Below are 26,448 nucleotides of genomic sequence, written 5' to 3'. Positions count from 1 at the left end.
CAGTCAGGAGTTGAGCAACCAGACTTGGCAAACTGTTACATCTTAGTCTCATCGAGGGTCTTTTCAGTATCTGATATTATGACATCAACATGTTGCCTAGCAACCGTCTCCCAGAGGGCTAAAATGATCAGTTTTTATTTTAGCATTTATGCTCCCATAAAACCTTATAAAAACACTGTATCAGTGTAATTCAGTTCAGTTTATCAATTCATCACAGTTTAGTTCAATTCTATTTTTCCAGTTCAGTTTTGATATATATTAATGTGCAAGACTTGAATATGCCTTTACTTAAATGCTTTTTATGATGCCATCACATTGCCAGGCAACCAGCTAACAACTGACTAAAATGACATTTATATAGGACAGCAGGACCTGAGCAATTTCCAAACCTGATTTATGCATTTGTGCAAGGTGCATGCACGGGTAAGTGACAGTCATGTTAAGAGAAAAGTTACGCAATCCTCCTTTACTATATGGGTGCATATTCAACAGAACAAAAGTTTGCATATCACCTTTTAACTGTATACTTAACTAGGGTGGACAGTGTCTGGCTGATGAGTGTAATCGTACACTTATCTTTCAGAGAGTAGATGTTTGATGTTCACATTACATTTTTGCTGGATATCTGCACGCAATCTGTGAAACGAGCTCAGATCAAACAATACTGTAGCATGGACTATTGGACTATTATAGGTTAATTTATGTACGTATTAGGCCAATAAACTCAGTTTCACAGACCTGTTCTTGACAAGTAGTACACAAACGAATACTTCACTTCTTACTGAATAATACAGTGTTGATTAAACACATATTGTGCCTTATTTCGAAGCCCGTTCATCAGCACGCGCATGCACAAATATCAAAGCCAAAGAAGGACGAAAGGATGTTTGTGGGAATAAAATCAGTTAAACATTGCTTGCAGCTCAAAGTGGGAATCACATGGATAAACCCAATAAAAAAATGTTCATTGAGCCCTACTTCTCTGTATGAGGTTTCTGCAGTAGTACAAAAATGACACTGTTCACAAGACAAATGAACAGTGTCACCTGTGTCTTTCTTTTTTCTCTCTTCCATGCGTCTATTCTGCTCATTGTGTTGCTGGCATGCATCACCACATCAAACCATCAAACATGTTCATAGAGATGGATAAATCAGGGCAGTGACTTTTACGACAGCTGGATGTTGTCCTCCAGTGCAAAATACTTTAATCTAGTGGATGTTATCAACATATTATTTTAAGATAGTAGAGTTGAGTGATTTATTGATTTGCACAAATATCCAGTGTGCATGATCTGCGATCATAAAGTGCAGATAACTACTAATTGCGGCAGATGATTTTTAATTTCACTGCTGATGATCACACATTAGAATCAGTTTGATTTATTCAAAAGAAATCTACCTTCATGTGCATGAAGTGTGATATTGGATTTTACTGTTTAAGCTTTCCGTACACAAGAAAATCTGTTATTTGTTTTTTCAGGCTTCAGTCATTGTGTGTAAATTGTGTGTGTGGCTCTTTGTGTTTTAAACTGCCACAGCAATCACTCAACAGTATGTTCTGCAATAGTGAAAAACAAATAATAGGTCACAAAAAGGAAGATGATATGAGCAATGCAACATTACCCCCTCCCTAATCTATTCAGGAGGGAGTAACGTTGCACTATTAGTTGTCCAATTAGCTGCCAGGTTTTCTGAAAATAATGCACAGCAAACCATCCGATATCTGAGAAATATATCTACCTAAACAAATGTAGACACAAATACCTGTAAATGTGCAAATTTGTCCATTCTGGTCAGAGTAGTGTTGTTAAATGGCATAAACTGAATATACTGCATCTCTAATAGCATGTACAGAAGGTGGGGAATGATCCTCTTTTATTCCCGTCACCGGCGGGGTTCTGCTGAGTCAGAAGTCTTGGGTAAATCGTGCTGAAAGAAAAAGCAGAATCCAGCCAGACACAAGGCTTATGCTTTGCCACTGCATTCTGTGCTCTGCTCCACATGCTCTCCTTCTGAGAGATTTGCATTGGTTTTGATTAGTCAGGGAGCTCATGATTTAAGACCAGATGTAGAGTGCTTGCTAAAAGTAAGAAGGTGTACTTTACACCTCTTTGCACAATTCTCCTGACTTTTTCAGGGACCGTCTGCTTCATCTTAATGGATGTCATTAGACTGGGTTTGGTCTCAAGCATCATCTGGAGCTCTCTTGAACTGCTCCATTTGCTATGATGATTTGAAGGATTAGTGCAGACATTTGTACCATCGATACCTGATTTCATTGGGTACATTCTACTGTAAGTGCATTTCCAACACTAAAATACATTTCTCCTGTTGCTCGCTCTCTTATTTTCCATAATAACCTATGAAAGTTTAATGAACCCCATATTTAAGGTGACTTCTTGTCATGGTCGGCTGTGTGGCAGGCAGGCAGGAGTGGTGGACCCAAAATGCAGGATTCTCAGGACACGAGGTTTAAACAGAAAATGCAGCTTTATTGCTGGAGCAGAACATCAAGATAAAATAAAACTCACAAAAGCAAACAAAACTCTAAAAAGAGATGCAGGAGGACTGGAAATCCTAAACACGCAGCAAGTGAGGGTGAACAGACGTTAACGATGCGACACCGAGTAGGGGAAGACACAGACACTAAATACAAGAGGTGAACGGAGCAAAGAGGAAACAGCTGGGAGACACGGCTGACGTTGATTACACTGACGAGACAGGGAGAGCACAAAGCTGAACGCACTGACAAAGGACACAGACCTACAAAATAAGACAGGAAGCACACGCCAGACAGAGACAGACTCGTAAACAGGCATAATGACGTCATGGACAAACAGAGGGACATACGGGCAGAGAAGACTAAGCACAGGCAACCTAAACCAAACATAAGGGCAAGATAACAAAACCTAAACCAGACATAATCATCATCATCGTCATCAACATCATCATCAAATAACTAAAGAATCAGAATATAATTATAATCAAAACAGTATCACCAGAGAATAACTAATCCATAATGCAAAAATAAACCAAAACATAAGAAACTCAAAATGCTGGATCAACCCGACCCAGGACCGTGACACTTCTAGCATACTGAAAGATTCGAGGCCTCTGTGTGATTTTAATGAAATTCAATAAGGTTAATCAGTCCATTACTCAGAGTTTTGTTGTCCCACTGCAAAGCTTTATTTTTTTCCTTTTAGCATTTTCATACAATGTATCTAGTTGCTGTGGTGATACAGACTGAAAGCTTCCTCAGATGAATTTATTATGTGAGCCTCGCAAGGCTAAACCTTTCTTAAACCTTCCGGTATCCCCTCGACCAAATCCCTGCTCTGTAACACTTGCTCAGCATCTTCCTGGTTACTGCAACCCAAAGGCAGTGTGTGAGCGTTTGTATAACACTGCTGCTTCCTGTCCCCTAAATAGAATAGATTGCACTTAAAAACCTTATACCCCCCACAGGCTGAGTGAAAAACTCACAGCTGGGAAGAGCTGAATAATATATCATCCTTTTGCAGTTTGCTCATGAGTAGCTCCACTGAAGAGGTTTGCAAAAGGCACATTACTTATTTTAGCTTTTCTTTCTTTCCCCTCCAGGACGCGGTAAAGTGGTCCCTAAACTTTTAAAGTTATTATTTTAGTTACAGGAGAAAAGTGCTGACATTTTTATGTACTAAGGACATAATAAAGCGGTTAGTATTTACAGTAAGAGAAATGTATAGATAGATATAGATATGTTCTGTTTATCCAGCAGTTATACATCCAGCTTTACTTCTCCATTGCAGTTATTTTTCACAAATATAAGACGATTTAAAATGATACACACGTTCCACATTCCTAGTGTATAATCACGATGTCCTTTTTATATCTGTTTCCAAAGTAAACACACATCAGATAACATCAGATAATTATTTTACTTATATTGCATCTGGTTTGTAAAGATCAGTTTGAAAGATAAAGCACAGTGACAGGTTCAATCATTTATTCGTAGTTTTACATTTTGGAGGTCAGATGACTCCCAGTTTACATTTGTGCGATGCTTAATAACTTTACCAACTGGAGGAATTATAAGTAAGAATTAATCTTGTGGCTAGTGTAGGTAAAAGAAAGCTAAGAACACTTAATCCTTCTTTCCCAAGTGATTGCTTTCTTCTGTTTTCTTTTTAACGTGTGGAGATTAGTTCAAAGAATTCAAAGAATAGCCAAATTGTTGTTGCCATTCTGCTACATATATAAATATATATATTAGAAATCTGCTTTGGATTGGGAGAATTACATCAAGTTTACAGCAAACATGCAACAACACACCTTCATGTCTTATCTCCACTGTGCTGGTCCTGCGTCTCTGAGTGAAGCCTGTGTTTTATTGATTTCTTTTCTACCTTTACTTTCTCTCTGACAGTAAAGAGGGGGTGATTATGACAGCGCTGATGATATGTGTGGCTTCCTGCCAGGCTAATGATGGAGCAAAGTCGACGAGTGAATGTTGTATCAATTTGTATTTCTCTGTGTCTGTGTGTGGGTGTTTCAACACGTATCTGTGAGTGGGACCAGAGGGCTTAAGAGATTAAACCACAGCCAGGCCACAGTGAGAAGAGAAGACCCCTCTGTGAAGCGTTCTCACTGCGGGGAGGCTTCTTCTCATTGGCGTCCCATTTGCATGGCTCCCTGTCCTGCTCGGGGAATTGGCCTTTTCTTTTCTTATCGTCCCTCCCTCCTCCTTTGCACCTTGGAGAGAGAGTGCTTCCATCCAGCAGGATTGCTTGTTTCTGAGGCAGACAATAGAGCAGAGTATTTAGGACACTTGGCAGGCATGTTGGAGGGGATGGGGACATGGGCCGCTAAGTAGCTCATCTCGTCACATAGCCACTGGCATGATAGCACTCGGCAGCAAGGTAAGCACTGAGCAAAGTCACACACACACACACACACACACACACACACACACACACACACACACACACACACACACACACACACACACTATGCCCTAATTGTTTTTCTGTGTGTCTTTTACAACTCTTACAGAGTGCTGATGGGTTTCCACTAATAGGTAACCCCCTGCTTGTCTTCACTATAATGCAATTAAACGGGGTATTTGTGGCTTATTTAATGATTATATTTAAACATTCCCTTTGTCTGCTTAATCTCTGGTCTAATGTTAGACCCACACATTCTAATTAGAGGATGAATGAGAACTTAAATTAATCTTCTTATTGTTCTATAACCATTTATTGTCTATAGCCAATGAAGAAAAGAAAAATCCTCTGAGACTTCTCTTTGTGCAATTTGAAGGCATTGATTGTTTTTCTTCATATACTTTAGGATACCGCTGCCTTATCAAGTGTAAGTAACACTCTGTGGCCAGGTAATTACAGTTATTTACTGCAGTATATTTCCATTAGTAAATGGGGACAGAGACATGTAGCTTGTAAAGAATGTCAGCGCTCTCCCATAGAAACAGCTTAGCCAACATCTTTATTGGACAGATGTGGCATGAAGTAATTAAGTGGAGCACTCTTTTCTTGATGGAAAGCACGTCTCCTCTGACCTTTTGCCTTTCTTGACATAATTTATCATACATGATGTGGCACACTTTCCATACTTGGAAAGACACATCTGAAAGCTTTCACCCCGTGCATTACCCTACTGTACCGAGGGACGAATCACACTCTGCCGTGGCTGTTGCATTGAAAGGTCATTGCTCTTCTGGATCACAGTTAATTACATTAACATAAAAATAATCTCCAAAGTTTTTTTGTTTTTGCAAAGGGTGATGGTGACGTCTAAGTGCCAGGCAGGAGATGTCAATCTTATTCATTCATTCATATTCTGTTATGTTATATGAAGGCGACTAACAAATACGACACCATACTTTTTTTGTAATAGTTTTCACTGTGTCTTCTTTCCCCCTGCTGGATGTCATCTTTCAAAAATAGAAGAAGGTCAGAAAAATCAGGTCACTGTGAGGTTGTGGGTTCATGGTTTCACCGTTCAGGAGCAGCATTAGATGCTGGCTGCTAAGTACGAGTGGTCTGTCAGTGACAGCTGCTTCATCAAAAATAAAGTTGTTATTGTTCTAATGACTCGAGTCACTTTTCCCTTCCATTTTCTGGTTCTTGGTTCTGCATGAATTTACAGACGCTCCTTAATTTGAGGTTAATGCAGTTCATACAGCGGGCCAGCTCCAGTGTTCGTGGGTTCAAGACTGTAGTCATTGATATTCAGGTCAGCTGAGGTTGCTGAGCCTGTGTGGCCAAAGGGGGGTTGGAGGAGGTAGTGGTGTTGGGGGACATTGTGTTGACTGCAGGGGTTTAGATAAATAGTTTACATTAGCATGACAGATTCTGTTGGGCGAGAGAGCGCGAAAGCGAGAGGACAGACAAGAGAGCCAGTCATAACCGCATCATCTGAAGCTGGATTACATTATTCTGAGGCTAAAATAACATTATTCAGAGTGCTCTCTCTCTGTCTGTCTGTCTCTCACACACATACACTAAATTTAATGGAAACATGATTTCAAACTTGCAAAAAGAACACCCCTGCAGGCTGTACTGTTGTTCATAATTAGATGATGTTGAATCTGAATGCATCATTTTCTTTATCAGTGAATAATCAGACAAACAGTTAACGCACATTGTTAGCTTAATTGCTAAAATGCAGGAACAAGATAAACATGGTGTCAGCTGCTGAAAAGAAGCTTTTAGACGTCCTTGCTCTTTACACTCCTACACTGCTGAAAGGAAGGAGTCTCTATTCTGGCTGTGGGAGAAATCAAGCTGTTACAATCTGAAAAATAAAGTTATTTTTTCCATCAAGTGCCGAACCATTTCCTGCTTAACAACAGGGGGTCCATGCTTCACAAAACACAGAGATAGCAGCTTTTTTTTTCTTCTTCTGCAGGTGTAGTTGTGTGTGCGCCTTGGGGCTTACTGTTTTATCTGCTGTATAATAGGCTTGGATAGCCCTTGTCTGTGTGCTGTACTTAACTGAATCATTCTGTTAGGCACCTCAGAGACAGGAACATCTTTACCTAGCCAAGGTCCTATTTTCCACACAGATACAATATATGAAGTGCGTCTTTCTGTGTCGGGGTTGACGAGACAAATGGGCTGTCTATGGCTTAGTTGAAATCTAAATCAATGATTTCGTTATAAATAATTCATTGGCTAGACTAATGCATCATCGCTGGTCTGTGGTGAAATTGTACCGATTCAGCATAACAAACAAATGGACTACAGCTGGCGTGTGATTTTGCTCAAGATTTTATGATCTTACAAGGGATGAAAAGATGAAATGATGTTCTTGTCTTTCTTGCTTTCTCTTTCTTGTCTGAATTTTGATGGGAAAACATTTATTCATTTATTTAAGTGGGCCACCAGTAAAAGTAAATGTAATTTTGTATGTTTATGTATAAAACCTCTGATCCTAACTCCATGACTTCATTAAACTAAAATAGAAAAAAACACATCTCCATGGGCTCTGGATGAATTGAGCTAAAGAGACTAAATAGCAGTGCCCCTTAAAGCAGACAAAGACACAGCTGCCTCTCAGAGATGATGTCAGACCCAATGTCACACTATGTCATCATAATTCCTCTCCTTTAATGACTTTATTCTGTGATGACATTTTACTCTATCTATCTATCTATCTATCTATCTATCTATCTATCTATCTATCTATCTATCTATCTATCTATCTATCTATCTATCTATCTATCTATCTATCTATCTATCTATCTATCTATCTATCCTGATATTTTTAAACCCCTAATATAAAGCAGATGTGGGGAAAACAGTTATGAGCATTCTGTCTGAGATTACGTGACATGATTAAAAAACAAAAGTTGTTGAAATTCTTCTTTTCTTATATCTAAACATTCAACGTTTGTGCTTGGCATCAAGGTACATTATTGCCTGACATTGCCATTTGCACCAACACTGGCACACACAGTTCAAATGCAGTTCCCAAGCAATTACAGTTTTTCTCGATTGGTTTGGCTCATTTCTTGAAACCGAGATGACAATCTCAAAACCATAAGGTCATTTGGCCAAACAGTCTTACAGTTCTGCCCAACATTATAGCTCACTAGCAAAATCAAATATCTTTCCCCAAACTCTTCGTCCATGCTTCAAAAGCAGATTCCTTTCCCATATAAAAGGTCAGTACAGTCAAAATAGCACAGATCCTTCTCAATTGCCTTGGCACATGTGCATTCATTTAGTGCTTTTGTCAAAATAACCTGGATGGTTTAGCACAACACCATGGATCCCCTGCAAAAGCTCATATCTCTCCCAAAAGAGTTTATCCATGTGTCAAAACTAAATATCCTTCTCATATAAATAGTCAATGCCCCCAAAATGCATTATACCTTTGGCATTGTTTAAGCACTGCAAGTCAAAATGCTTAGACGTTTTGTCACTGAGGCACAGGTCTAGCAACAGAATACCACTATGAATAAAACTAAAAGATGTTACAGTAAAATCAGCCTCCAATAAACCACTCATACTCAAGGAAACTGTAAACATTTTTATTCGTACAAAGAAATGTTAACATTAGAGAACATACTGTGAAAAGAAAACATATACAGGATTCTGTAAATGTGAACAGTTATAAACACAAACAAAAAACAAAAAAAACTCTAGCCTACCATACTGTAAATAAAGTTTCAGAACTATAGTACAGTAATATTTTCAGTGGTCGCCATTGTCACCCTCTCCTTCCTGGCCACCATCCTCATCCCCCTGGCCATCGACGCGCTGCTCTCTGTCAGGCCATAAATTCTCATCCACATCGCAACGGATATTTTCTCTTGCGATGCAGCGAGGGAAGAAACGGCGTGAATGTCTCAACCATCCCCTACATTGATCCCCTGTGATGTCCTCACATGCAGCATCCATTGCATGCAGCAGGGCCCTCTGGTCTTGAGCCTGATGCTCATACACCCTCCACCTCCAAGCTGAAAAAAACTCCTCAATTGGATTTAGGAAAGGAGAGTAAGGTGGAAGAAACTCCATCAGCATCCGGGGATGGGTGGTGAACCAGGTTCTGATGCGTGGGCCGCGGTGGAAGTTCACATTATCCCACACAATGACATAATGTGGTAGCTGAGGTCCTTCTTCACCTCTCTCATTTTCTGGGATCAGATCAGTATAAAGGTGGTCCAAAAAATTGAGGAGCTTTGTGTATTGTAGGGCCCTAAACTGGGAATGTGTGTGGCCACACCTCTTTCTGATATGGCGGCACACATTGTTATATTTGCTCCTCGCTGGCCTGGGACATCCACAGTGGCTCGGTGGCCAATGATGTTACGGCCACGCCTTCGACCTTTGGCCAGGTTGAAGCCAGCTTCATCAACGAACACTAGGATGTGAGGGGTTTCGTTGCCTTCTAATGCCATTATTCTCTACAATAGAATAGAAATAAATCTAATCAGTCAAGTAGAGACAGATACTGCAGGGAGGATCTAAAGTACTGTAAAAACAGGGAGTGGACAACTGAAGACAATTTCTAGGCAAAATGCTCTAGTCACACAAAGCTGGATTCTGAAGGTAAAAAGGATAACGCAAAACAAAAAAACAGTGGTAACCATGTCTTACTGTAATAGTGTTACAATGATAGACAACCAGTAGTTGACTTACATGCACATACTGGTACCGCAGCCCTTTCACTCTGTCAGAGTTTCTCTCAAATGGTACCCTGTAAATCTGTTTCATGGTCATCTGATGTTTCTTCAATACCCGGTCTATTGTGGAGATGCTGATAGAGTTTATATTTTGGAACATTACATTGTCTAGCAGGATTGCATTACGAATCTGTCTCAGTGTGATGGCATTATTTGCAATGACCATGTTGCATATTTCTCGTTCTTGTTGTTCATTTAGAAGTTTTCTTCTGCCACCCACTTGAGGCTGTCGTCCAATCCTAGACATACAAGTCAAAGGTCAACACTGTAAATTTGTTACAAAATGAGTTACCAATGTAATTGTACTGCTGTTTTATGGTACTAAAAGTGTGATGCACTGCACAGTGACTGGAATACTATTCACAGTATTTTCTCCATTTTTTTCTTTGTCATTTTTATAGTATCATATAACATCACATGAAGATATTACAGTACTCTAGGCCTACACACACACCAACACTGAATAGTTCAATAGCATAGTTCTGTACCTGTTTTCCCTGCGAAAGGTTTGGATGATGGAGGAGACTGTAGACCGAGGCACATTAGGCTGCACTCGGCGACCTGCCTCTGCCATTGTGAGGCGATGGTTTATAACGTGGTCAATAAGGGTGGCCCGGATTTCATCTGGGACATCATGGTGCCTCCGTGCTCCTCGGCCTCTTCCCCCTATTCCTCCACGCATTCTCACTCCTCCTCTTCCTCTTCTTCTTCCTCCTCTTCCTCGAGCAGGAAGTTGCTGTTGTACTTGGCGAGGTGCTTCCATGTTCACACTGCAAATGAAACTGGCCCCGGGCCAAGCTCTGTCTATATACTTTTGGCAGCAGTCATAATCATAGACAACACCTGTCAGGTATCTAAACAACCTGTTTGATTGGTCATCTGAGATGTGGGAAACTGCTCCTTCGTTAGTTCTAATTTCACCTGATTGATTGTCAAGTACTGTCATAACTTTATCAAATGTTCCAAGATATTCTTTCATGGTATTATATCTTTGACTAATTTTGACAGTTGAACAGACAATTGTGCATATGATGACTTACACAATGAAACCATGCTGATATGTTTTGGAGTGAGTGACCATTTCACTGAAAAATCAACTAATCAGTTTAGATCGCCAAGATCTATTTATTTGGAAAATGTGCTAAATGTGGGCTCATTGTGCTAACTGTAGCTACTTGTACATAATCATTTGAAAAGAAGCACAGAGTCACTTGAGACATGTACTAAAGCATTTGCAATTTGATAAAACCAATGAGAAATGACATTCTGTTGTGAACAATTGCAAGGTGGTTTGGAGATTTGTCCATGTTATTTTGAGAATGTCATCTCGGTTTCAAGAAATGAGCCAAACCAATCGAGAAAAACTGTAAAAGGAAATAACTAAAAGGAAAACTGACTTAACTCTCTCTCTTTTTTTTATCTTATTTTGAATAAATAAAAAGCTGACTGACAGGAAATTTTATTACCCTCACAGCAAGAAGGCCCTGGGTTTAAATCCACCATTTGGCCTTTTCTGGCTGGAGTTTGCAGGTTCTCCAAGCTGTCTGCGTGAATTTTCATTTTCTGTGGCAGCTGAAGAGAGTTACGTAAATATTGTCATCTTACGTTTGGCAATGAAGCAACTAATCATGTTTTAAATTTCTTACACTGATTTACAGCACATCACGATCATTAGGTAGTGAAATAAAACTATAGTTGTCCTCATTCAGTAAGAAACACCCCTAAAGACAGATGATTAAGAAACTTCTGCTGGTGTCTTGGCGCCCAAAACCACAGAATATATTTGGAAGTTCAGGGCATGGACTCCTACATACCTCCTACTACAAACCTGCTTTCTGGGTGCACACGGACGACCAAAAACTGAACAGACAAGAGGCAGTGTCTCACATTGAAGGACATGCACTAATAAATTTAATTATCTTCTATTTAGCTGTTTTTTTTTTTTTATTATATCCTCAATCAATCACTTATTTGTCTGTTCGTCTTTACTAGATTTAGGACATGTTTTTTTTCTTGTGAAATAAGGCATGACTGGGATGCTGCAGGAGATGATGCTGTGTCTAAGCAGTGCTCATTTTCCCCTCTCAAACTGATTAAGACCAATCCAGAGTTAACCTCGTCTTAGCTTCCTCTTGTAGGATTACTGCAAATCTGATGTTAATGACTGATTGTGGTGGTGATTATGATTGTATGTGTAAGGAGTGGTGGGGGGTTGAGGCGGTATTCTGGGGTGGGTGGTGGTGGATGGTATTTGAGCTTGTTTTTGAAGTCTACCAAATGGTTACTTTGTAGAGCACAAAGTAACCATGTCCATTTCTCCTCCCTACTTCACTGTGGCTGCCTGAGTATTAAAAAAAGGAGAAAAAAAAGTTACTCAATTATGCAACTCACATCAGGCTAAACACAGAAAAGGAGGGGTTTCACTGACTTCCATTTCAGTAGCACCCTTAGGGAATTGTGGGGTTGTGATAAAAAGAGCAAAAGACAGTATTGGCCATTGGACTGGAGCAAAAAATCCCAGAATCTGCCCTTAAGACTGTAACTTGACAAAATTCGATTTTGGTGGAATGAGGTTGGGAATCCTAAGAGGAGCAAGGAGAGAGAATGTGCTTGAAATTCATAAAGCAAAGCAACACTGGTTGCAGCAGTAACAGTTAGCAGCTCTGGCCACGTCCAAAGTATGATTTATGGGGAAGACGTCCGGGGTCCTGTGATTTACAGTGATGATTGGATTGGAGCGCTCATCAAGTGCATTCAGGCTGCTGAAATAAGATAAAAGAGAAGGAGGCCCGAATATTGTTTTTCAGAGTCTACTGCTTTGCCATGTTGAACCAGTCTTATGTGTTTTTACAGTTTTTTACTCAAGTAACATTTCTTAATGAGGTAGATGGGATTCTTCTTCTTCTTTCACTTTGTACTTGAATGCTATAAGAAGGCTTTTCGTGGTATCCCCTAATCTCTTAAGAGCATCTATTAGGAACATTTATGATTAATGAGTTACAGCTATCTACAGTAGCAGTATAGCTGCAAAGTGGAGAGAGGAGAGGTTGAGTTCTAGTAAACGGCGGGTTTTTCGGCCTTTCCCTGACACTAAGAGATGAATGTCTTCAATAGATGAGCAGAGCACCCCAGGTTTTCGTTCCACAACAGCGGTGTTGTTCTAGATTAAAATGAGTGTTTGCGTTGTTTGATTGCCGTTCACAAAAGACCCCCCACAGCACAGAAACTGGTGCTTTTGAAAAGTGTTGCTAGGATACAATCCAGCGTAAAGATGAAATCCCTTCTCTGCGGCTTTCGAGGAGCTGTGCAGCTCGGACATCATGTCCCAGCATACCGTGCACATGGTATGGTTTACAGTGCGTCTGCCTGTTTATGGCGCGGCTCATTTTTGTGTGCGTCCCCGCCATGCGTCGGCGTATTAAAACGTTTAGTCATACAGTAAGTCCAGCTTTGTTTGTGTCATGCAAAGCTGCCATATTACATGCACTCTCTTCTGTCATAATCCGTTTTTCTGTAATAAGACTCCATTTGTCTGGCGAGTGCTGATATCTCAATCCTACTGTCACACCTCTGAGTCTCTGCCAGCTGACACCTCAGGCTGTTCACAAAGAATCAATAGTGTCTGCCTCATGTTCAATTATACTCTAATCAACACTCGCCAAACCAGAATGACCTCAGACAGGTCTGCTGGTATTGAGCTGATGCTCAGTGCTGTAACACCAGAAAATTAATATATGAGTGTAGACGAGGCCTCCAGGTTTGGGTTGATTGACAGACAAAACTGTGGAGTAAATTGGAGAATTTTCTCTGTGTTATTACTCTGCCGGCTCTCAAAATGTCAAAAGATGTAAAAAATGTTTTTTTCTTTCCCTGTGGGTTCGTTTTGTGGGCAGTACAATTTGAATTTCTTCTAAACACATGAACCATTTCCAGTGTGACCTGATTCTACACCCTTAAGTAAATAAAGATACTGAATTAACAATTTCACGGCAAATATTTTCCACCTTTATGTGATCTCTCCTCCGCTTCTTATCTCTGTCAAAGCTCTCTTTGTGTTCCCTCACACACACACAAACACACAGCTGTTGCTTTTCATATTGTGTTACTGGGAATAAGGCTGAGAGCTGGTGGCGTGGCGTTAAGATTTTAGGGGTAGTGAGTAAGAGACGAGACGCCTGCTCAGCTTAACCAGCGCTCAGGGTTTCTTCAGGAAATTGTCCAAATGCCAATCATCAGGTGTCAGCCTTTCAAGGATCCGACGCCTTTGAGGCTGACGGGAATCAGAGACGTGGTGAAGATGAATTTTCACTGTCATGGTCCACGTAGTGGCGACAAATGGCTGGTTAAACTTGTTATGTGCTGTGACACAAGTTGATCGTGATTCTGTTTCCACGTTAGAGACGCTGTAATGCTGTGATAAGAAGACTACACTTTGAATAATAAAAATGAAAAATAATAAACACACACACAGACTCAGAGGATAGGGAGAGAGAGAGCATAGAGAGTGATAGAGAGAAAAGGATGAGTCAAACCAGGAGGATCAGGAAACCATGACAGATACTTCTAGAGTATGATGTTTTTATGATTGATTGTGTTTATTATCCCCCTGTTACCTTACCCTGTGTTCTCAGGAGTGAAGAAACAGGTTGGGAGTGATAGTGGAAAAGAAAAGAGGAAAAAAGTGTGGTGTAAAGGAAAAGTATAAGGGAAAAATAGGTAAAAAGAAAGGGATAGAAAGGAGGAAAGAGACAGAGGAATGAAAACCCCAGAAATCCGTTATGAGCATGCACTAGGTGATGGGCAATGGTGAGGAGGAAAGAAACCTCCATCAGTACCAGGCCATCTATCACAACCGGTTGGGGGTTGAGGGGGAGAGAGGGAAAAGGGTGAAGAAGGGAGGGAGAGGGTTGTGGAGGTAGGTGAGAAAGGCAGAGAGGGTAATGGAGGGAGAGAGGAGGGGTGAAAAAAGGAGATGGGGAAAAAGGTGGAGGAAGAGAAGGCAGCTTTTGTTCATGATTATGTGATGAAGCAGCAGAGGTCTTCTTCTGGAAAAACCTGAAGCACTTTTTTCTTCTTTTTCAGAAACTGTTCCTGGAGCTGTCAGGGGTTTTTTTTGCTTTTTTTTTTACTTAAACGATTGTTTCTGTGTTCAGCTCCTTGAATTTCTTGAACCTTTTGTCCAGTTCTTCAAATCTGGCTTTGTTTCAGTTCTTTGTATTTCTCCTCCTGAATTTTCTTTGCCTCATGCTTGTGTGTCTTCTTCTGTTATACTGTGCTGTGTTGTAACTCCTGATTTCTCTTCTACATTTCTTGAATCGTTCCTGTACTTTAAGCTAGAGTACTTGGAGCTGTTGTGTTTTTTCCCCACAATTTCTTGGATCCTACACTGCATCTCTGCATATTTTCCCAGTTCCTCCTTTTCTTCTTTCCTTTTATTTTCCTGGGCTCCATGGTTTTTTTCCATGACTTCATTATAAAAAAGTCTTTTTGTTCTCCAAGTATTGGAGAATAAGTTGGATCGCCCTCTGCATTTCTTCCTGTTGCTCTTTCTCTTTAAGCATTTTGGGATTCCTTGCCAGCGTGTCATCAAACATTACTTGCAGCGCTTGATGCTTTTTATCCACGTCTTGGAGCTTGCTCTGCATTTCTGTGCGCTGTGCAGTGCTTCGTCAAGTATTATTTGCAAGCCTTCATTATTTGCTCCGTGTCTTGAATCTTGAATTGCAGCTCTTTGTGCATTTCTTCAATGTTGTAGAGCTTGTAGTGGAGTTGTCTGTTTTTAATAATCTCCTGTTTCTTGTCTTTAAACACTTTTACATTTCTTTCCAGTGCCTGTTGAAATGAAAAGGCTTTCCAACTGTACAACATTGATTGCCAAGAAGCTTTGTTATCACAAAGAAATTATTGACCAAACAGAAATGTTCTTATTTTTTATGCCTAGTTATTCTTTTTCCCCTTTCGTTCTGTGTCATTTATCCTCCCCTATCACCTCCTATGTCATGTTTTAGTGTTTTTTATTCAGATCTTCAGGTGTTTTCTCATATGGATCTATTTTCTTAGTTTATTTTTGTTTATTCATTTATGGTTTTAAACTTTTGTCTCTTGCATTTTGAGACTTTTAGCTCTTATTGTGTTTGAGTTGTAGATACTCTGTGATTTGTGATAGTTTTCCCACTGATTTTTTTATACTGTATGGTTACTTCTGTGTTCATTTGTCATCCTCTCAGTTAGTTCCTTATTTACATAGCTGACTCTCTTCTTGGCCTTGTTCTTAGTTATATTTGTTTTCCTGTCTCATTATCTTGACCGTCTTTAGCAGATTACGTTTTATTAGTCATTATTTTGCCATAGTAATTAAGCCAGGGGTTGTTTTTATAATCTATCTGTGAACTTTGTACTGGCTACAAAATTGATGTTTCTAACTGTCAAATTTTCTGCTTTTTTTCCTTTTGTTCTTTATCTCGTTTAGGAAAAACAAGCAGTCCTGCTAATGTTCCATCAACTGAGCTTCTGGCTCTAACCCCACCAGGTGGTCCTCAATTCAACATCATGTTGCACCTCACCCTGCTGCTCCATCTCCTGGTCCTTTCATGCAGCTGTTCGGGTATGAAGCACATTAAACTCAAAGAAAATAGTTAGACAAACAACATCTGAGGTTAATTTGAATGACAGAAATCATACTTGACACTGGTGATATGCTGCATTTAGCTGAGCAGTTGCTCCCTGACAAGTTTCTTTTCAAACAGTAATGCAACATTCAAAAGGACTTTGCCATTTAGCTTTGCATTTACTCACATGCCCTTCAGCTTTCAAGTACTGCTGCGTAAAAACCTGGTTGTCGGGGATTCTTTTGGCAGTAGCAGTTTGTCAGTAAATAGTGTCTCATGCACACTTTGACAAGCGGTTCCAGCTACAAAGCGTAAAGGATAAAAATCATACAGGTGGCTGGCAGCACGAATAGTAGCACACTTGTCAAAACTGGATTGTCAGTGTGTCCATGAATGAAGAGCAAGAATGACAAAGTGTGAACGAGCTGCTAAATGCCAGCTCCAAAGGACATTATGAAAACTAACGATGCTGGCAGTCATGTGTGCTTCAAGAAATTTTTTTTATAAAAATGTAATTTTAATCAATCCAGTTAAGATGGATTTTGTTGTAATGCAGCAGAGAAATCTTAACAGGTTTAAGTAGTTACAGCGTAGCATAAATTCAAAGAATGGCAACAAGATGATAAAAAAAGATACGTAGGCTATATCTGATAGGCCAAAGCTGGCAGTCGTGTGCCTCTGAGGGCAGCATGTGGCTGTGCAATCTGCTGTGTTGGAAAGAAAGCAAAGTAGACAGAAAACAGCAGGCCTGAAAATGACCTGTCTAAAAAGGAAACAACCTTCTCTTTGTCTCTGTGTCCCTATACCACAGGCAGTTCTCGCTTGTTTGAAATTTGATTTCACATGAGCTAAAGAATCAGAGCATGTGGACTGTGACTCTCTGGGCTCTACACATCTTTCTCAAAATCATTTTACTATGATGATCGTAGCGTATGTGCATGTGTCCTATCTCCTCCTTAACATGTGAGTCAATCTGAATGGAATGTTGCACCAACATTATCACACATGCAGCGCTTATTAAAACTGGGGGTGCAACGATACACAAAATTCATGGTTCGGTTCGGTTCGATACTTTGGTGTCACGGTTCGATATTTTTTCGATACAAAAAAATGTTCATGCCTTTTTAATTTGGCATGAACATGCCAATTTGTCATTTATTAAAATTATAAATATATATTTTAACTCAAAAGTACAGTTTTTAAATTTAATGTTGCTGCAACAACAAGCCCCGCGCTTGGGGCTGGACAGCATCAACACGTTAACAAGCTAAGTGCGCTAACGCAGTAGTTCCCACCCATGTAATTGAGCATTGCGTGGCACATCCGACATACTGTTTTACTTTTGTCCATGACGCGCTTACCTTCAGGGTCATGCTTCACTTGAAAACCAAGATAGTTCCAAACGCCAGATCTGAATGAGGGTGGGGGAGGTTCAATTTCGGGTAGTGTTGAGGCAGTTGCCATGTTGCAACAAGCTTAGCTTCTGTCTTGCTAGCTTGCGCTGTGCTCAGTGGATCTGCACTCAACAGTGCAGCCTAGGCGGAGTAGTCAAACGCAGAACCACTGAACGCTTAACACAGACAGAATCGTCAGAAGAAAAGTTGATAAAATAAATAAAAAAATTTGTATTGTTCGATACATATGCGTACTGAACCAAAAGCAGTGTATCGAACGGTTCAATATTGATACAAGTATTGTTGCACCCCTATTATTGACGTCTATTTGCTTTAAAAAAAAAACAACTTCACATATGGATATAGGGCTGTTCGATATAACGATATATATCGGATGAAGATATAAAAATGTCTATCGTTTAATTTTACGCTATCGTTTGTTCCGTGGTGTCGCAAAATAAACGTTTACGGCAATATTTTTTTCATCATTTTGATGGTCACTGTAGTGGCTATATTAATTTCCTAAAGTTCTCTCTTTCTCTTATATTTAATATAACCACACTACGGACGGACAAGCGCCTGTTTTTATGCGTTGTCGTTAGCAACAAAGACGGTAAAACCACTGCGGGTCTGCTTGTTTATTTTCCACAAACCTTTCACAATAAAGCGCAAGATCCTGTTGAGACTTTTCAAAATAAACTGAATCACGTGAAAGAGTATGCAGAGTATCTACGGATGAGAAGCAAAAAATAGCCATCAGGTGCTAAAAAAATAAACCTTAGACTCAAACGTTAGAACAGGCTTTTCCCCACAGCACGTCGTGTAATAAATACTCACAAAGAAAACAGCGGCCTTTACAACTTATGTCTAAAAATATATCGTTTCATGCATCAGTTAAAACACTCGACTCCAGGTACACAACGCCCAGCTGGAAACAAGTCGAAGTTGAGCAAGTCGAGCTGCCCGAGATTCACAGAATTTACAGAAAATGTTAAAGTTTTGTGATTTATATAGTTATCGGACGATAGATGTCTTATATCGGGATATGAGATTTTGGTCATATCGCACAGCCCTATATAGATAACATACATTAAAATTCTTTGGATTTTTATATTCATCATATACCCTGGCTCATAGGAGAGCAGCAATGTAGCAGAGAATTACTGTAAACCCTGAAGCATTTCAGTGTGATCAGTAAAATCTTGAAGTCATTTATAAAGCCAGTGATGAGAGTCTAAAACAGGGGTATTATCTTGTCTTTTTGTTTTTGTTTTGACGCCATTAGCTGTATTTTGTACCAGCTGCATGCATCGTACATGATTAACTAAAGTTCAAATCCAGGTATAGTATGGCTGCTTCATCTAAGCAGACAACAGCCAACCAGAAGTCTCTGGTCTTTATTGTGGGTAGAGAACATTGGCTTGACATTTTAGTTTAGCCCCAACAAAGATTAATGTGACATTACTGCCATGACAGTTGGGCAAAAGTCAAGTACACACTAGCCTACAGCAGAAGTAAAGGCAGTGAGTGTGTGCGTGTCTGTGATTCTCTGGTTCAGTTGGCCCATAATAAGACTTACACTGACACAAAAAGTATAAATGAAGTCTAAATACAGAACTGTGTTGAACACTTACGATAAATGTTTTAGTATCTGGTTGGTAGGACTGCTTTCTTCCATTCGGTTGTACTTTGTATTTCATATTTACAGAGCCGAGATTGTACGCTGGCTTGACTTGACATTCTTTGTTAAATGTTCCAGGTGCGTCTGTCATTGGGGAGGTACCTGACTTTTATGGAGGTAAGTGTAATTATATGTCAAATATAATTACCAGCCTATATTGTGCTGGGATTCCCTTTAACAAAAACATTCATAAATGTCAGAGATCAAGTTTTGAGGTCACAGAAAAGGCCACAAGCTTATGTGTCATGTGTTATGTTTTCTGAATATCTTTTGACACTTGGCCATAAACATATTTCTTTTGCCAATGTGCCTTTGAATCTTTTTGAGCATTCTAGTAAATGGAGACGGGTTATCAAAAGCAGGAATGTACCAAAATTCAAAGGCTCGTTTCCATCTGATTTATATTTTCTAAACCAGAGACTGTCTGCTCTGGCAGGTCAATGGAGTTGTGGCCTTCTTGACAGCCTCTGTTTTTAGTCAAGGCTATGTTACTAGACTTTTTGAGAAGGGTTTTGATTTCTTTTTGCATTAAAAGAAAATAGCTCTAACTCTTTACTGGCATTTGCCAAGTTTTCTATTTGCTGTTCCTTCCTACAGAAATAAAAACACTTTGGTTCTTTAATGTGTTTATTCCTGCAAGACGTCAGGATGCCGACCTCTGCTTCACCAAATTTTACACAGCTGCAGATGCAGCTGACATAGTTCACGAGGACACGTTATTTTAAAAATTCTTCTGGTGAGCAGACACTTTTCACATAAAATACAACTGCCTTTAAGGGTTCAGCATAAAAACAATACAGTGTAACTATTATAAAGCATAGCTTTATTTATAATATAAATACAACTTCTTTTCATTGTTCTCCTTAATTACAGTAAACAGTTCTCAAGCTTTTGTGTTACGTTGATCAACTCATTATTGCAGATACTCTTAAAAGCCAAGAGAAGAAGTAAGTGTGCTACAAATGGGCTTTCACTGTTTTTTGTCCAACCCCTGCCAACTGAAGTGGTCAAACTACCAGAGAATTTCGCTTTCAGGATTCCCATTCAAGCAGTGACAGATGGCTCCCTTTCTCGTCCACAGTGGGATAGGGTTAATGAAAAAACCCAGACATAATGTTTTTTCCACTGTTTCTATTTCTGCATTTCTTCTTCTTTCAGATGTACATTAATTCTAATAGAGATGGTTTGGATCCAAGATGTTATGCATATGAACCTAGGCTGGTATTTAGAGCTAGGAACTGTATTTGAGCTGTCAGGCTTCACCGTGGTGCTATTTGGGGGTGATAGATGAGACAAAGAAGGGAAATAATGTGCATTTCGTCTTCATATATGTAGACGCACACATACACACACACACACACACACTGTAAATGTAAAAAAAAAGTCATATTTACATTTACATAATTGATTGAGACAGCCTACATATTTATATAGCTAGTTTACGAACCATTATACTTTATACTTACTGATAGTTTTGATTATTTGGTCTCTAAGGTAGGAGAGGCTGTAATTTCTGTTTTTTGACTTACTATTCGCCCAGTGTGCTTGTCTCTAGGAGAAAAATAAAGGTGAAGCAGGCTGTCGGCAAGGGATTAATTGGTAGAAGGAAGGCTTGCTGATTTGTTGCTTAGAAACATGTGATGCTGTTCGCAGGTTGAATTGTTGATGGCTCCAGTGAGCATCTTGTTTTTCTGTTGGTCACTTTTTGTTCTTGTTCTTGATGCTTTGCCATTGATTGTCTTTCCCCTTTTCTTGAAGTATTGACCTTTTTTTTCTTATGTGTCCTTGTGGAGTATCACCTCCTGAACAAGCTGACATTATTTCTTCATGTTTACAGAAATAACAGAACATGATGTAGTTTGGGCTCTGCTGGCTGTTTTTTGATGCCCACATCAGTTGTTTTTAAGGTCACTCGGCACTGAAAGAAATGTGAGAAACTGCTGCTTAGGCTTGGTGATTTTGAACTCTTTGTCAAACCTGGATAAGGATGAAGGTGTAGTCATCGGTGTCGATAGCAAGTTTCTTAAAGGTCAGAACATCGTGTAGACAGCCTTCCAGCTGGGACACGCTGCAGAAGCAGGTTTTTTTTTCATATAACTGAACTGCTTATTATTCAGCTCGTAGCAGTGTTTATCCCCATCATCCTGCTGTTAAAGCTAAAGTAGAGCTCACCTAATGCCTGCCTCTTTAGTACCAAGTGCTCACCCCTTGTCGGGCTGAACGATGGCTGTAAAAGTGTTAAAATCTTAATGCTGCCTTTTTAAATCACTTCTCAGCTGGACACACACATACAGAGCAAACTTTTACAGCTGCAGACTAATACGGAGGTTCCAGTCATCGAGCATTACACATCAATGCGTATAAAAGTGAAAATCTTTGGACTCAAGTTCAAAGATGTATATTATCTTCGATAGTTCTGCTCTATCAAACAATATATTCTTTCGAGTGCAGTTGTAACAGCACAGCTGGTAACAAATTAAACATACCCTGCATGACTGACCCTGGCCGTACCCTGGGCCAAACCTCTGTGAGTACTTTGGCCTGCAGTGAGGCAAGTTTTTTTTTAAAAACATACGATTTTAAAAAGTAGGTTTTTCACTCCAGGGAGAGTTTGGTTTACCACCCTCGCTCATGATGTGGCTCGGGGGTTTGTGGGCAATTATTTTATTGCATTGTGCTTTTAGTGCCAGAAGGATACAATATGTTATCTGTCCCACTTGGACACTCACTTGGTCATGCAAACAAGCCATACTACAGATGTTGCTGTAAAGCACGGTTGTGATCAAAGTTAAATTCATTAGAGAATTACCATCTTCGGGGATTTGGACTAATTATGTGATTACTGGGATACGACAGGAAAACTGCTTCAGAACATTGTTTTTTGCAGAATGGCAATGTGAGAAATGGCTGCAAATAAAATAAAGGCACTTAAAAGTGAAAAAACAAACAGATTTTGAATATATGTTTTATAATATTTCTAGCCAGCAAGTAATTGTGATTCAACTGAGATTATACCTAAAACCATAATGAATAATTGATGTCTCATTAGAAACCATTGCTATGAAAGATAACAGCCTCCTGAAATAACAAGCTTTGGTTTTTCAAATTCAAATGAGAGTCTAAGCTTACCTGCTGTTCGGCTGAATCAGACTGTCTGTGTCTGATAATGAAGCAGGTCCAGTGGAAGATCACTTCCAGCAGGCTCAGGAGACAGAGCGTTCCTGACTGTGTGTGTGCTTCTTCTCCTTTTGAACAGATGTGGCCTTTTCTTGAGACTTATTGTCCATGTTTCTTTCTTTCTTTGTGTGTTTTTGTGTGTAAGTAGGAGGTGGGAGCACTCAGTTGACAACTGGGTAAATAATTACTTGCCAGCTAAACGGGAAGGCTCAGTACATCCAAGGCGAAGTAGTGCCAAAACGAGAACAGAAAGGGTTTTATGCAGGGAAAGAAGAGAACCTGTGAGAGATACAGATTAGGAAAGAGAAGAATGAAATGGAGTGACTAGTGACAGTATCGTATTGTGTTTTGTTTTGAACTTCGCATATTAGACTCCTTTGAAATGAGGGCGCAAAGAGTTTAGGTGGGGAGCTGAGAAAAGACCTTTTTTTTGCACAACAGTGAACACAAAAGTATTAAGATGAACATACAGCACTTTAGAAAAAATGAATTGATTATTAAAGTTATTATGATGCATTATAATTGGCAAGACACATTTTAATAGCAGTACATCCCGTATTTGATTCAGAGCCACAAATCCCACCTGTGATAATGGTGTCAGTGTGCTTCATCCTCTAGAAATCCTTAGATTTTGTGCAAATGGTGCATATTTGGGTTATATAAAACTGTCAAGACATGTCACTAAGAAAAAAACCAAAACAGAACATGTACTGAATAAAGCAACCTTAACAACCAGAAAGCTCAGAGACCCAAGTAGTTGTGGAAGTAAATCAAAGAAAAGGGGAGCAAACCGTGACAGCAGGATTTAGATTGGAAAGGTGGTGGAGGGACAGAGGCAATCCAGGGAGAGCTTGAGACAGAGAAAATGAAACGAGGCAGGGAGAATGTAAGAGGCCCGTGTGTGTCTCCAGGCTGTGGGTCTTGTGCGGCCTGTTTAACAGCCCCCTTCCACCATCTGCCACGTCCCCCATTACAGGAAAAGCATAGGAACGGCACCAGTGCTCATGTCTGAGTTACACTTCAGCTGCTATTTCAGCACTGCAGTGCAGCCTCAGTGACTCCCTTCCAACCTCCACAGTCTCGCATTTGCAGTATTTTTTCATGACACCGACGCAGCACAGCCTAAGCCTAGCAGTAGAAAAGGGTCAGTAGATTCCCTTTACTCTACTGAATCTTATGTTTCTTTCATGTTTTCTGTTTCTTTCATTTCTTTTTTCACCTCTCTTGTTCCCAGAACATAGATCCTCACTTAATTTGCCTTCCATCAGCCCCACAATGGCCCATTTATTATATGTGTAATTTCTCTCTCAGTGGTAATTCAGAGTCCTTGGGATTTACATCAATGTCAAGTACTTGCACATGGTTGGCTGCTATAGTGTGAGTGGGAGATGATCCTGTCTCCTAATGTCTTAATTGTTGCCTTCTGGTTGGCTGCGGAGGGTATAGCTAACTTGCAAATGTGGTTATAATTCTGCCTTCCTGCTTTTTTTCTGTTCGTGACAGTCGAGGCAGAAGAATATGCATCTAATTTACTGGTTAAACTGCATGATCCGTTTTGGATATTCCTTGAAAATAGCCAGCAATCACATATTTGACTGCTGGAATGTGTACAGCTCTCGTTCTATTTTGTTGTCACGCTACACAAATATACCCGACTGCTTTTGTGATGTAAATTACGGATAGAAGGATCCTATAAATATAATGGTCCTTTGTTTGGGTTTCTAAAGGTCGCAGAGTCTGTCGATGTGACATTTTCAGAGTGAGCGAATCTGTAAGTACTGCCCTGGATCGAAGAGGCGCAGGATATCGCCGTCTGAAAGAGCCGGCCTCTCCCCATTGAGGTGTCAGCTGTGCTCTCTTAGAACTCAGAGACGCGAGGGAATAACACACATGTGCGCGCCCGCACATTTGTATTGCCGCAGTCACCTACACACGCTCTTGATCTGAGAGAATAATCAGCATTTGGGAACATTTCGCCTCATTGCTTATTCATAGCCTGGCATTGTGTTTATGTCTTATTCATGCCTTTGCTCGTGATGTCTGTCTGTTTTAATGAGTAATTGGGGCTAATTACGTGTGCCTGACGATGCTTTAAAAGGAAGCTTGAACCAAGAAACGCGTTTTCATCGAGGAGAGCGCTGAATCTGAAATTTCCTGTGCTGCGCTTCTCCGCAGCGCCGAGGATGACGCATGCGGTATGAAGCAGGTTTGGATTATGCTAAGTAAAGTTGGCATTTCCACTTGGAGGATTTGTATTAGTGTGGAACAATAACATATCCACTGGCAACTGATAAATACGTCACTCTGGTTTGGCACCTGACTGAGCACATCTCTGCCGTAATTAGTGTGAGTTTGTGGTTTGGAATAAAGCAGAGGCTTATTACCCTGTGTCGACGCCTGAAAGAGAGTTTGTGCGGACTCAAGAATTAGATTAGTTACAGCTACAACTGGGATTTATCTAAACCCGGCGTCTAAGCTAGAGGTGTGCATGTCTGTGAAAAACGCAAATCAGGCTGACATATTAAATGGCAGGTCCTCACAGAGGCAATCTCACAATCTAGTCAGCATGTTGTTTTTGTTGTTGTTGTTTATTTGTATGTTTTCTTGTGTTATTTCTGAACCCAGTTCTCTTGTTTTTGATTAAACTGCCCCACAGCTGACAAATGTGATGCTCTTGAAACTTGATTTCACTTCTCTGTAAGACTGCTCTTAGTTATTAACCCTTGGTCTTGTTTGTTTGTTGCCTGCAGATGAAGTCACAGGTTACGGACCAGTGTTTGAGGAGCAGCCGGTGGATACCATCTACCCTGAGGAGTCACCCGAGGCCAAAATTACCATGAACTGCCGGGCTAGAGCCAATCCACCTGCCACATACAAGTAACATATGCTCCGCATATACACTACACGCTGTGCATGTTATGTGCCTCTCACCTCTCACAATCCCTCAGACTGTTTTCGGACCTGCTGTCAAACTGCGTGCTCACAAAGATGTTACCTTAATGGTGATGGAACTCCAAGTGTGTTGTGTGTGGCACTATTTATTTTATTTGCAGCACATATTTATATTTTCTCTTTGTGGTTATAATCAGGTAAACTCCAAGAAGGAGACACAGAGGAAAATCCTAATAACAAATAAAATTCTGAAGCAGATTTAGCAAAAATAACTCTTTTTTTTTTTTTTCATTTAATTTTTTTGGACTCAAAATTTAAAGTGTTTTAGATCATCTGTTTCAATTTAGTCGCAAATACATGTAAATTAGATTGCTCTGCATCCCTTAAATCGGTTTCACTGTCAAGGAGCCCGGAATTAGATGTCAGAGGGGAAGGAATTAGCTTTGACCGCAGCTGGCATTGAGTGTTTAAGAGGGTTCATTTATAGTACACTCTGTTCTGCCTTTCAAAGCATTAAAATTTGTCATTTTTTAATAGAGAAGCCCTCAGTTTATGAAATCTGGTAAACTTACGGTAAAAGATCAGCTTTAGTGCAGTCACTTGTCAGACTTTGTAATGTATGTCAGTGCTTCAGATAAGTTATCTGCTCGTGTTACTCGATGTAAAATCAACTAGAAAAAACAAGAAAAAGAACGCGACTCTGACTCCTTTCAAACAGGGCGGCTGTGCTAACCCTGATCGTTTGTGTTGCAGGTGGAAGCTGGACGGCATGGAAATTGACTTGGATGCAGGGGGTAGTCACTACAGTTTAGTAGGAGGAAACTTGGTCATCAGCAAGCCTGATAAGACTGAACATGTGGGTCAATACTCCTGTTTGGCTACCAACACATATGGCACGGTCGTAAGCAGAGAGGCCTCTGTCCAGTTTGGATGTAAGCTTTCCATTTACAGTCTGATGTGTAAAGCATCTCCTATTTTTAACAGCGCTGCTTTGCTGTACTTTCA

The 26,448-nt window shown here is 40.1% G+C and overlaps 2 protein-coding genes across 4 annotated transcripts in view; one reads left to right on the top strand and one right to left on the bottom strand.

Moving 5' to 3' along the window:
• The window catches only part of LOC102290462 (contactin-1a), a 64,222-nt gene that overhangs the window by 19,384 nt on the left and 18,390 nt on the right, over positions 1–26,448 (top strand). For 2 of the 3 annotated variants that reach the window (XM_005939749.3, XM_042227623.1), the window contains exons 2-5: positions 16,161–16,295; positions 19,453–19,491; positions 25,302–25,428; positions 26,197–26,375. In XM_005939749.3, coding sequence (XP_005939811.1) covers positions 16,241–16,295; positions 19,453–19,491; positions 25,302–25,428; positions 26,197–26,375 — 400 coding nt within the window. In that variant the 5' untranslated portion in view covers positions 16,161–16,240. Of the gene's footprint in view, positions 1–3,131; positions 4,902–16,160; positions 16,296–19,452; positions 19,492–25,301; positions 25,429–26,196; positions 26,376–26,448 lie in introns of those variants that run through there. The other variant, XM_042227622.1, reaches the window with a different exon arrangement.
• On the bottom strand, positions 7,984–11,057 carry LOC121815682. Its single transcript, XM_042227624.1, has 3 exons — positions 10,180–11,057; positions 9,648–9,930; positions 7,984–9,412 (listed from the first exon to the last, which is right to left on the bottom strand). Exons 1-3 carry the CDS (start codon positions 10,668–10,670, stop codon positions 9,149–9,151), a joined length of 1,038 nt encoding a protein of 345 aa, XP_042083558.1. The 5' UTR covers positions 10,671–11,057; the 3' UTR covers positions 7,984–9,148.

Source organism: Haplochromis burtoni, unplaced genomic scaffold, assembly GCF_018398535.1.
Source record: "Haplochromis burtoni strain Fernald_Lab_line unplaced genomic scaffold, NCSU_Asbu1 Contig_272, whole genome shotgun sequence".
Taxonomy (NCBI): domain Eukaryota; kingdom Metazoa; phylum Chordata; class Actinopteri; order Cichliformes; family Cichlidae; genus Haplochromis; species Haplochromis burtoni.
Note: the sequence above shows the minus strand (reverse complement) of the source record. Positions and strands in the feature narration are given on the sequence as shown.

What these genes read in the sequence shown, in the direction of transcription:
- LOC121815682 (XM_042227624.1), bottom strand. Translation starts at nt 10,670, where the DNA reads ATGAAAGAATATCTTGGAACATTTGATAAAGTTATGACAGTACTTGAC. An exon ending in ACCTTTCGCAGGGAAAACAG is followed by an intron (nt 9,931 to 10,179) that starts GTACAGAACTAT and finishes TTGTATGTCTAG; the next exon opens with GATTGGACGACAGCCTCAAG. An exon ending in TGCGGTACCAGTATGTGCAT is followed by an intron (nt 9,413 to 9,647) that starts GTAAGTCAACTA and finishes ATTCTATTGTAG; the next exon opens with AGAATAATGGCATTAGAAGG.